This window comes from Cygnus olor, chromosome 20 (assembly GCF_009769625.2).
Source record: "Cygnus olor isolate bCygOlo1 chromosome 20, bCygOlo1.pri.v2, whole genome shotgun sequence".
NCBI classification, from domain to species: Eukaryota; Metazoa; Chordata; class Aves; order Anseriformes; family Anatidae; genus Cygnus; species Cygnus olor.
This window is the reverse complement of record NC_049188.1, coordinates 11,041,398-11,054,284: the sequence shown is the minus strand read 5'-3', so window position 1 is coordinate 11,054,284 and position 12,887 is coordinate 11,041,398. Positions and strand designations below refer to the sequence as shown.

Here is a 12,887-nt window from a genome sequence, read left to right as displayed (position 1 = left end):
CAGCAGCCCTGGCTCCGCGCTGCCCACGTTGCTCTCCGTCCCAGGCAGTTTCACACCGACACACACCCCGGCAAACAGCCCAGCCTGCTGCTGACTTGTCCCTGTCCTGGGCCAGCATGTAAAGCCCAATTTACTCTTTTGCTTGATAGTTTAATTTTGGAAAAACAGACCAGCAAGTTGTAGGAAAATATAAGTACAGAAAAGGAGATTATAGTTAAACAATCCCAATGACCTTGAGCTGGGAGCTCAGACTTTCTGAACCTGCTGCCAGTCCCCATGACACGCGACAAAAGAAATAAGCTTTTGAAGAGGGGGAGGGAGGGGAAGTAAGAGGCTTTCATTAAAGAGCCACTCATGTGCTGCACACATATGGTGGTTTAATATAAAACTGGTCAACCTGAGCCCTGCAAGATTGGCCTTATATAATTTATCTCTGTGTTAGCCCCCTCAGCCTCTGTGAAAATGATGAGGGTCACTGGTTCAAGACGGATCTTACAACAGAGCCGATCGGTGCCAGTGTTCTGGCTGAGCGGGTGAGCTGGGAGGGAGGAGGCCCTGGGAGGTGGGCTCCAGCCCCCTCGGTGCAAGGCAATTCTGGGCACCTGGAAAGCTGTCGCTGCCCATCTGCAGCACTGAGGACCAATGTGTGTCCAACAGAGAAATGTGGGTCTCTACCTGCCTCTTCATGGGTGCTGCAGCTTTAAAAAAATGCATCTTTAAAAAAAAAAAAAAACATGCAGCTTACAGGCTTGCATTAGGGCTGATAGAGGTACCATCTCCCTGGGCACACTTGCCTCGACTACAGAATGACATGTCAAGCTGCAAGACATTCACATGCTACTCTAATAAGGCCAAATTGAGTGAAAAAAAAAAAAAAGAAAAAGGCAGGAGACAGAACCTGCTTTCAATCTTTCCGCACCTAGAAGCGGCAACAGCAAAACCTGAAGCCTTACTCACCACACACCGCTCAGCCCAAACCAGGAAATCAGCCCTCTCTACAGCAGGTGAGAGGACTTTTCTACAAAGCCTGCCTGCTTGTCAGACACACAGACTGTGCATGTTTAAAAGGGAGAAAAGCAAACCAGAGTGTCCAAGAGGCCATCCAACCTATTCTGAATTAGCAAGGGTGAAGAGTTCAAGATAGCGTAAGGAGGTCTTTAATCTTGTCTACTGTCCAACTTAAATCCTTGAAACATGGCAAAAAAGCTGATATCTAACACAGTGGATGAGGTATTTTTGGTAAAGACTCTTTCTTCCCTGCAGATAAGCCTACAGAGCTAATGCTGCTGCTACCACTTGGAAAAATCAGTCTGACCTGCCCCTCAACCTAGTAGACATGGCTCTTCCTATAAAGCCAGACAGCTGACGAGGCCTGAAGTGCCTCCTCTTAAATCAATACATTCCCTTACCAGTCATCCTCCCCTAAAGCAGCAGATGCTAGGAGGGAAAGCCCATTACGTAAGGTGCTTAAATTCCCACTGATAGCTCTAAGCAAAGCGTGTAAGGATGCTCTTAAGAACATCTTGCTCTGTTTTTCTGGTGTCCGGTGAAGTAGGTACTGAAAAATTGTTCTATTATTAGCTCTCCGGAGATTTTATAGGCATTCTGGAAAGCCTCTCACATTAAATTTCTAGCTTGCATTAAGTTTTGAGTATACACAGGCTATGGTTTTGCATAACATCATCACTGTTTCAGCTCGCACAAGAGGTGGGGTGCTCTTTGACACAGGCTAGCTGCTGCTTTTCTGGGGGAAGGCAGATGTAGCGGCTGCAGTGTGAGCCTCACTCTGACCTCGTGCGACACACGGTGCACAGTGAACAGGTCTGCACAGGGAGCCTGGCTCCCACGGCAGGGCAAGAGAACCCGGCAGTAGCACAGACTATCTGCTCATACTGGGGATGGGCCCTCAGCTGAACACGGTGATGGAGTTTTAGGTGTAGGAAGCCTGCAAGACAGAGTTAACTTGCATACATCCAGTTAGCACCTTCAAGATCTCTGCCATCTAGCAGTCTGATCAGAGCCTCTGCTGTCAGAGCCATGGAAATCCCCAGCAAATGGCCAAAGTCCTCACAGTCTGCTCACGCTGGTATCCTTACAGGAGACAAGAGGATGCATCTGTGGAAACTTGCTGGACTTAGGCAGATCTTCCTCTTGTACCCCCCCCCCCAACCAAAGTAATGGTGCACGCACACACAAATACCACACTTTTCCTGTAGCAAGTGATCGGCATAATCTGCTACAAGCTAGATCACACTCCAACCAAGCCAAACCATTTGCCATGATCTACCGGCATCTCTACTTAATTACAAGGAAGTGGGTCTTTTGCAGAAACAGTAAATGTGGAGCAAGGCAAGTTTCACATGCAAACAGGAGTTATTACAAAACCCCCTACACACTGGGAGTCAGATACTTTCCCCAGCAGAACGGCTGTAAGCCAGAACCCGACAAGAGCGCATTGTTCCGTCGGCTCCCACACGGCCGCCGTGGTGGCAGAGCTCTGCTCACAGCCAGCAATCACGAGGCCAGGATTTGCCCCTCCCTGTGCACGACAGTTATCTACACTAAAAACAGCTTTCCGAACTTGATTGACTGGAACCTCTGCGACATGGCGAGCAGGGCTGGTTCAGACACGTTCCAGAAGATGATAAGGAGATGACTATGTTCCTAAATTGCTTTGTAGGACGATGGCAAATTATCTGTGGGGACAAATAGAAGACTGAAGTTTCTGGAAAGAACATGTGTAGAGAAGATTTTTTTCTGCACTGAAGAAAATAAGCCAGTGGAGATTAAATTTTTTTTTTTTTTTTTAAATGTATTTTTGGTAGATACATCCCAAGCCCAGAAACCAGTAAGTAACTCTGCAAGAGACTGCAGCCTGAGTGGGGACAGTGCTCTGTTCACATTGTCTTCTCCTTCCACCTCCTTCTCAATTCCTGACTCCAGTTCTCAAGGGGAGCATGACAATCCAGAACAGTGTATTTTCCTAGGTACACTTACAGAGCAACTTTCACCCACTGAGGACAACTACATAGCTTAAGTATACCTCTCCATATGTTTCCTTGTTCCACATTTTCTAATTTTCAGCTCAAACATCTCTTTCCCCGGTTTCAATCCACAATATTTAGCCATGCGCCATTTTTGGTAGTAATTTACACACACATAGTGCTAATCCACCTCCAGAATTTCTAGCCAAAGCCAAGGATTCCAGCATTTCCTAGAAAAATACTTAAAAAGAAAATTACAGAACAATATTAGGCCAACTCCACAGCAGAGTCTGCTCCACACTAGCCACTGTTTCCTATGATAAAAATCTGTCTGGCAACTGATTAGAGGCACACTAACAAAGAAACAGAAATAGCATGAGTTGGGGTGGGGGCTCAAATTTTCCTTACCCCTCCAAATCATGTATTCACAGAGAGCAAACAGGATCACAAAGTCGAAGCTTGTATTCACCACCTACCTCCAAGTTTGCTAGGTCCACACAGAACAGCCCTTTCACTCGGCGCAGCGTGACTCGCTGACTGTTGTCCATGTTCACAGGAGTTTTAGCTGTCGCCCAGTGCCATAAACAGTGCATTGTTATTACTATAATCCCTTCCAGAACTAAAGGATTTTACAAGCAGTCATTATTCTCGTTTTAAATATAGGTTTTCAAAGAAAGAAAGGAGCCCAACAAGAAGACAGCAATTTTAACAGCAAGAGCTTTCAAGCTTCACAATGTCTACAGCAAGTCACTGGGCAAAAATAGGTTCAGTCTGGACGAGAGGAGTCAGCAGATATTCTAAATTAGAGCCGGTGCTCTATTTCTGACGGAGAGCCTGGGAGCTTCTGTGCTTCCCTGCGCAGCAGCTTTATTTGGGAGAAGACCGGGGGGGAGAGAAAGGGGAGGGAAAAGAGGGAGGGAGAACAAGAGCATTGTTTCTCTAGCTGTTGAGCTAAAAAACTGCTTGCAATTAGGCTGTTTTCCAAAGGTGTTATGTCACAGATTAGCACAATCTCGCAATGTCTCCAGCAACAGTAGAAGTGCAAAGGGAGTCAAAACCATTTCAAAAAGCCAAAAACAAACAAACAAACAAACAACAACCATGAACTCAGGCCTCTCTCCTGATTTGGCCTTGACAAGCAGTGGGCCACAGGAAAGCCCTTCACCTGCGCACACCTCCCGTGCTGTGCGTCTCGAGCCAAGGTGGCCATGGCAGGGCCTTGCTGCAGCTGGAGGCCTCTGAGGATCACCGAGGGGACACGTTGTACAAGACTCTATGGGTGCTGGCAACTTCTCCAGTCAGTTTCAGAGCCTAAATTCTCAGAGAAGAGAGGACTACATGCTTAACATGAAAAGGTTATTACAACTCATGTGAGGTTTTCCTCCCCCCATAGGGCTTTTTGGAAGCATTAAGAAGGAAACCCAGTATGATTATTTCAGTTTTACAGACGAGCTAACGGTATCTTCGAGATGTTAAGTCACTCCCCAGTATACTATGTAGAGCAGCAGCAGCACCAGGTGCGGGACCCAGGTATCCCCATTTGCTGTCTGACCCGCTCAGCCATCTCTTCCAAGGCTCCCCAGTCACGGCGCAGGCAGCGTACATAAGGCTAAGGCAGCTATTTAATAGCTCGTAAGGGCTAACCTATTAAAGCTCCTCCTGTCAGCGACTGCCATTTTCAAGTCATTCAGCTGAAATACGGTTCACATGCTATATGAAACCTAAGCAACAGCAGGAACAATCCCATGATACCTGTAACACTTTTGAAGGACATCATCATCATGGACAAACACGCTGCTATTGTCCACGCCACCAACACCAACTGTGGCTGCAGGGCTGTTTTCTAAGCAGTGCAGTAACAGGACACACACACAAACAACAACAAAGAACACTTCCAGAGCTACAAATCCAATTGCTCTTTGGAGCATTTTTTTTTTTTATTATTATTATTATTAGCCCAGATATTTCCGTTTCTCAAAAATCATTTTCAAGACTGTGTTGCAGTTCTCCTGCTTGGCTAATCTAAACGCTACAGAAGCTCTCTGCAGCTGCATGAAATGGATGCAGAACTTCCACAAAATAGCCCCACATTTGGAATCATGGAGCAATTTCAGTAGATGCTTCATGCACCCCATATTTTTGAACCAGGGAACAGAAGGAACATAGTTCATTACCTTGGTCATTGCTTAGCAGATGGTACTAAGAGAGCACAAATAAAAACAAGAAACAGTTGGAAAATGATCTCTCCTGACTTGGACCAAAATCAAATTTGCTCACATTCTTTGGTGACCACACATAGGGAAGGGCAGTCTTGACAGTGTGAAAATGAAATCTGGTATTTTGTGATTCCTGAAAATATCAGATGTGGCAGACTTGAATTGTCCACCTCCGTTCCCCCTGCTCCACTCCTCCTCTTCATCTCTTCCCTTCCCCCAGTTATACAGGCATCACAAAAGATTTCAAAAAGAGGTACAAAGACATTCTTTTAGGCTCAAGCAATTCCAGTAACCCTAGAAACCAACAACAGTTGTGAGCCTGGCAGTTTGGCCACAGCAACAGGCTGTTTTTCTGTTCTCTCATTGTCACTGCTGCACCTTCAGCTGTGCTATCCAAACCCTAGCTGGGCTGTAAGGCAATATCCATTATAAAGCATCATGTTCAAAATGAATAGTAGTAAATAAAAGGAACAGCTCAGTCCTGAACTCATCCTATTTCACCAGAACCTGTTCAGTTACATCTTGACCAATCTGGAATAACTTCCATAGAAACCTGCTGAATTTCTCATTCAGACTTTGACTTCATCAGGAATCTGCCTGTAAAGAAAGTCTTTGCTTGTGTGAGGGTCAAAGAAAATTGAGTGAGAATGCTGTGATCTGGCCTGCAGAGCCAAAAATGTCAAAAAAAAAGTGGAAAAAAGCCTTTTCTGCTTTGTTTAGCCACCAGGAGACCAAGCTCTACTTCTATTGCCATTAACGTTACACTGAACTGAATTGTTCCCAGTACAGAACATCATGGATAAATCATGCACAGAGCAAAGCCAAGGGAACAATCTGATGCCAGTTCCCTGCAATACTGGAAGTCCTAGTTATCATCTAAACATAGCCAGGATTTCAGGCTCTAAAAAAAATGTGTCCAGACAACAGCTAGGGGCACTGACTTGTCATTTCTGATTCCAGCAGAAGTGTCAGATTACTCTGTGCAGTAAAGAGGCTTCCAGAAATCTACATGTTAAGAATTAAGCGATAAGGAATCTGTAAATATCAGAAGCAGCCATGGCCTGTGAGCATGAACAGCTGATGCTGGCCACCGCAGCAGAGTTAGTCATTCCATTCTTTTACACTGATACGATGTTCTTAGGTATCAGTTTGAACCAGACTTTACTCACGGGAGGGGGTGTTTGTGTAATGAAAAAACATATATATATATGTTTCTGAGTAAAGACTCCTTATCAAATCCAAACCACAGCTTCACATCTGCCCATTACTGAGGATACTGGCTTGCAGCCTACTTTGTTTTTCAGTCTGAGCACTGTGAGAGCCTATGTTTCAGAACTCTTCTGTCAGTCTGAGTTTAGAGGGATGCAGTGCTAGTGGCTGTCTTTGGATATTCACTGATTTATAATTGTGGCTTATATGCTTTTAGAAACAATAAAACTCTAGGCTTTAACAACTTGACATTTTCATTCATTTGTTGAGTATATCAGTGTACTCTAGGTCTTCTTTCTGCTAGTACTGGACATAGAAAATAGTGCAGTACATAATTATTATATAAAAGCTATTGAGTAAGTCATGGTGTCATTCTTGGATTTAGCAGGCAGGAGAGAAGGTGATGATACCACAGGACCTCTGTCTCATACTGAATAGTAGACGTGAGGCTTTGCTTCAAATGCTGTTATGAGAAGATCCCTACTAACTCTGAGGAGGACAAAGGGATTTCAGCATTCCCACTGGGTGATCTCTGCTCCAGGGAGAGATGGAAGCACCCTTTCCACCAAAGGTCCCCGTGGGTACCCACACACTCCCACCTTGCCTGAAAGTTCAGTAAACTAACTCAAACCCAGCAGGCAGCTGTCAGATGTGTCAGATGTGAAAGGGCAGGAAGGCTCTGTGCTGATGGTTGTCTTCCCCTTACCTGTACAACTTCTTTCCTCACGTTGACAATGTCTAACCAGTCATTGAATCTTGGGTAGCTGTTGAGCTCTGCTGTCCTGTCGTTCAGGGGCACACTCAGCTTACACTGCCGTTGTCTGTGGATGTAGTCGATTAGTTTCACCTGTTGGGATCCAGAAATAAACAGTTAAGTTTCTTGGGATATGTTGTCACCTTCATAGGCAATGCTTGTACAGTACCTAGTCAACAGAGATGCTGCTTTGTGAGTGGGGCTCTTAAATGATCTTAAAAGAACAAGAAATTAAGTTTTATTCCAAAACTTCTGTCACCAATCTCATGCCTAATGTACTACACAGAAACTGTCATGCCAGGCACAGAAAAATAAAGCAACGAGAAGGAATATAATTTGTGCTTTATGTTTACTTATCAAAAAGAAAATATTCTCAGAAGATTTCTATGTCACACATTCCCATGGGGCAGACTTTAGCTTCAAAACCTTCCTAACAAAACAATGCCTCAAAGCAAGTTAGCTGATCCGTGATTTATAAACCAAAACATGTCCTTAGTCAACAAAATTAAACATTTGAGACAAGATCAGACTACAAATGAAAAGGAAAAAAAACAAATATATTCTTTGTCCACTATAATCTCTCTCCTCTTAAGTTTCTGCTCAAAATGTTTTGGCCTATGTACCTGAACAATGCTACACATGACTTGCATGCACAAAGTTACACAGGGGAAAGACAATTAGATCATTTCCTCCTTCCCCAGACAAAGGATGTGTAAGAAATGAGATGGAAAATGGATATCGCACTTGATCTCAGCTAAATGACCCCCATATGGAGAATGCTGCTTTTGGCCTGCTCCTCAGTTTGGCAGTATACCGACAGCATGGCAGGAGGTACTCTTGGATGCACAGGCTGATGACAGGCATGTGAGAAGATCTGAGAACCCGATCAGCAGTTAAGTACAGGACACATCCCTGAAATCTTGGAGCCAAAACCCCAGGCAACAGGATTAACTACCTCAGAAAGGGGATTTGGCTCTTGAGTTAAGCCCACTTCCCCTCTCCACCTATACTTGTTTTACTGAGAGGCGAAAATTCCTTTTTTCCCTCTTGACTTCTTTGTTGTGATCCAGTCCTACAAACATATAATCATGGGGTCGATCCATGTGGTCTCGCACTGGAATCAGCTGTTAATAACAGATTTCTAGCTTGTGCTTTCCTGTAAACTCAGCTGAGAGTTTTATGAGCAATCCGACTACCAGCAACTATCGCACTTCTGAATTCAGACAGCAGTGCCATGAAGTACAAGGTTTATCAAAAAGTGGATTGATACAAACAAAAGTAAGTGATTCAAACTCTTCATGCAGCAAACAGAGAAATGCAAAGCAATGCCACTCTGAGGTGAGGCAGTTGTGCAACAAAAGAAGTGCTGTGTCCTAGAAGACACGGCCACTGCCCTGCATTTAGCCTGGCCACCCAGCCAAAACTAGGGGGAACCTTTTAACCCTGACTTCCTCACACGGCTTTGAAGCATAAGACCAAACAGAAATTACCTTGGAAATCCAATTCAATCTTTCTCAGTACCCCTTTTTGTTAAAAAGGGGATGATAGCACTTCCTTTTTTCCACCCCTTGCCTGCTTTCCCCGGTCAGTCCCCACACAGCAGCGCGGCCCAGCCCACAGGGGCTGCCGGTGGGCTACGGGCAGCCAGGCACTGCCACACCAAGCAGGGACAAGTTAGCTCGCTCCCTCAATAGTGGCACGTGCCAGCGGGCCAATGCGACTTCTAAACACTGCTGCTGCTCGGTCTGCATGTACCTGCTCTCAGGCTCGCTGCCAGCTGCACCCTCCTACACAGCCGCACCGTCAGGGGAGCACAGCCCCGAGTTCGGACGTCCCCGCAACGCACGTGCCCTGCTCCTGCAGAGCGAGCTCAGTGCAGCCAAGGGGCACGCAGGATGTCTTGCCTGGCTAAGTTGTGACCTTCTGCTTTCTCACTGTCATAGGTATTTTCACCTACCCGGTGAGCTATCCGATCTTCAGTCAGGTGAGAAGTGCGCCTGGAGATGCGGTTTGTAGTATTTTCCTGCTAGCTGCTTGGTTTCATTTTTTGTCTGCTGCTCATTGTACTTTTCCCCCCACCTCACACTTTGGCTTTGTGTCATACACACTCTGACAGGCTACAGCCGGCTGGCCCGCATTAGACATGGTGTGACTTTGCAGATCTCCGTAGCAATTAAAAATAAGGTTGTGCATATTGCGTACATGCACATGTGTTAACAAGACCAATCGGCATTCTCATCTATAGGGTCTCATTCTACTCAAGATACTTGGTTCTGCTCTTATTGCCTCCAAACGTACCATGTTTGCATTCTAACTTCTTCCTTCTGAAGGTATTGGGGCAGAAGAGATTAGGATGCGAAGGAGGACTTAGCTGCGGGTAAAGACAGGAGCAGAATAAGCAGAGCCCTGACAGGAGAAGTGAGGGGAGCACACCTTGCCCTTCGGGAAGAAGAGGGGATCTTGGCAGCCCATGGGTTAGAAGTCAGGTTAACAAAGGGCACCATGTAGGAACGGAGGCAACAGGAACAAAGAAGAACTGGTATGGATACAGAGGGAAGGTCTCCTAATAAGGGTCAGAGAGGAACTTGCAGGAAGTTTGAGGACTACACAGTAGCCCCCAGTGTGCCAAAAGTCAGCCTACATAAATAAAAAAGAGCGCAGCTTCCCATCTGTGCAATAGACATGTCATGGAGAGGAGAGGGAAGACAGAAATCATCCAAGCATTCTCTTTTCTGGAGGCCATTCCAAGTAAGGTTCAATGACTATATGCACTTTGATATACAAACTGCAACCACAAAATCCAGCCAAAGGCAAAAAAATCAGCTGCGCGTCTGCAAGCCGCAGTATGTAAATTCCCAGGGAGCTGTTTTATGTTACTGCTTCTTCCCGCAGGTCACCTCACCCCTTCCCCATTCCTGGCCAAATCTCAAGGTTGCTGAGCACCTAGGGAAAGAAGAAAGGTTGCTTGAGCAGGGATTTTGGACTGTCAGTGCCAGCCACAACAGGCCTATGTGTAAAAATAGAAGCTTGGCTCCTCAGTCTGATTGTGATCTGGTGTTTTAGTGTAGGACCTTGCATCAGGCAAGATTTGTCTTCCTCGAAGAAGTATGAGATATCAGCATGGTCTCTAAAGCTAGAGCGCCATATTTAGTTATATGTAGCACTAATGATATGCAAACCCTTAAAAGTCGCACATGACCCAGCATAAAGCAGGGAACTGCAAGCACTGACTGGGGTAAGAAGAGGTGTGGGAATTCATTCCAAAAACCATGATGGAAGGCAGGATGGACTTAACACCTATTTATAAAACAAAAATCATAAATTAAGTCAAAGAAATTATCCAAAAAAATATACGAACCCACATTATCTTATTGCAATCTCTGCAGTATCACGAGGACAGCATGCTGCCTAAAGGAAGCGTATTCTTGAGGCACAGTCACTTTTCTCGCATCCCCCACAAAAGCTTTCCTTGCCAATTTCAGCGTAACACCAGAACATCACGTTTAAAGAGTAAGAGACTGGACCTTGACTCTGGGGAGTTGGACTCCCCTCCCAGCTCTGCCACTGACCTGCTGTGTGACTGGGAGCAAATTAAATAATCCATCTCCTCTTCCATCCTGCACGGGGCTCTGCCTGCATAAACTCCCTGGAGCAGGCATCATCTTCAATTAGTTTAACACCGCTTAAAAAAGATGGCTTCAAATATTTTCATTTGACAAGGTTCATCCATAGCATAAACTAGAAGGACACTGCAGGAAGGTACTCTGTGCTGTACAGATTTCAGTGCTGAAAGTTTCCTTCTTCACTGGGATAAACCAAAAATGTAATCCTCAAAAATGGAAAAGTGGTCTGACAGCACAGATCTGAGTGTCTCAGATTGCCAAGTCTGGTTTTCCCATGACAACTCCTTCACATTTACTCTGTGAGTCCAGAATTGTTTTCCCCCATTCCTATAAATAGTATATTTGCACTCTCTTCCCACCCTACGTGCACCACGCTTCTCCCCTAGGATGGGTTCCATTTTGTTATTTCCTGCCCAGACTTTTAACTCGACTACATGGTTTGGCTTTAATAGCTGAGCTGTTGCAAAACCCTTTTCTGAGAACATAATAAAACTTCTGGGTTCAGTGACGCACATAAAAACCCACAAACAACATGCAGGTCTCCAACCACGAACTAGACAAAGAGATAAAGCCAATAGTAACTTATTCACTGCTTGCTTGCCAAACAGCACATCCTACTCATCACAAATGGCAAATCCCACAACAGAGGCAGTGATATTCCAACTGCCCCTAACCCACAGAGGTGGGGAAGAACCAGAGCAGAGACAGGACACCGAGCGGCTGGGGTACGTGGCTGGTTACAGGGCGTGCTCCATCAGATCCCTCCAGCCCTCGGCAGCAGCCTGCAGCTGATGGCCAGGACACCCCATTCTCATTTGCCATGAGAAATGAGAATTACGCTTCTTCCAAGGTGTGGTCCTGGATGCACATTTATCTCCTCCTGACAGGTGTGGTTTTTTTTTTTTTTTTTTTTTTTTTGGTATTTTTAAATGAATGTCCATTTACAGCATATGTGAGAATCAGGCCCAAGATGTTTAGGAAAAATATGCCAAGCTTGAATTTTTATCTATTTATACAAAATAAACAGTCAGATCTCTTGAGATACAAGTTTGCCTGGGTTCATGATGTCAAGTCAATAGTTGGAAGTGTCATGGAATAGGAACAAAACAAAAACAAAACCAAACACATAGTCATAGACGCGCGCACACACACACACACAAGTTCTTCAGTTGTACTGCTGCAGACATGGCACATGAAAGCAATGGCATCTGTAGAGCTAAAAATTACACATTAAAGAAACTTGGGACACTCAAAGGTACTCTGCTAGGGACTCTGCTATACCAAAGTACCAGCCAAGATTCCTTCAGAATATCAACAGTTTGTTGAGAAAATGTTTTCATGTTTTCACAATACCTATCATGTTCTCCTCACCGATGCCTATAACTTCTCTAGGCGACTTGAAACTCATGCAATGTTTAGAAGATTTTTTTTGCAACATTCAAGATAGACAACTGACATTATTTAATCAACAAATCAAGGACATTTTCTAAAGCATGTCATGCTTCTTCTGTCCCAGGAGATGAAATCTCACAGAGTCTGGCAGCACTTGAAAGGACAGTTAATATGAGCTTCCACCAATACTTCCAAGCCTACAACCACTTACTGCCTTGCAATTTAACAAGCTGGTGGCTGAAAATGGATGACCCAGCTCTTACATGTGGCTAAGAGAAATGCAAATCACCTGTATTCCTTCAGGCAGGAGTTAACCAGGAAAGAACTCCTCTGTTAACCTGCCAAGAACAGGACCCAGAGAGCAAGGGCACGCTCTCTGAAGCGGCAGACAGCAGCTGCTGCAGCAGGGAATCACACCTGGGGATCGGTGTCTCATATAGTAGGGAGGTTCTGCACTTCTACCTTCTGAAACAGAAGACAATTTCTGATCTTGGGGTTTATCTGCGTGTGGACGCTGGGGGAAATAAAGTGAGTCATCTTAAGGCATCCAGTGAAAGTGGATTCACTTCACACCTTTACCTGACTCTTACCTATTTTCCCCAGTGCCATTACACAGACAAACCCTAAGTCATACCAAAAAAAAATAAAATCTTGAGCAACCTGAGCACTGAAGAGAACATAAAAAGGTCAGAATCTGACTTGCCAAATT

The 12,887-nt window shown here is 45.0% G+C and overlaps 1 protein-coding gene across 5 annotated transcripts in view; it reads right to left on the bottom strand.

The window, feature by feature from the left end:
• KSR1 (kinase suppressor of ras 1) overlaps positions 1 to 12,887 on the bottom strand; it is a 67,378-nt gene that overhangs the window by 26,123 nt on the left and 28,368 nt on the right. For 4 of the 5 annotated variants that reach the window (XM_040532440.1, XM_040532441.1, XM_040532442.1 and 1 more), the window contains exon 2: positions 7,116 to 7,256. In XM_040532440.1, coding sequence (XP_040388374.1) covers positions 7,116 to 7,256 — 141 coding nt within the window. Of the gene's footprint in view, positions 1 to 3,460; positions 3,803 to 7,115; positions 7,257 to 12,887 lie in introns of those variants that run through there. The other variant, XM_040532443.1, reaches the window with a different exon arrangement.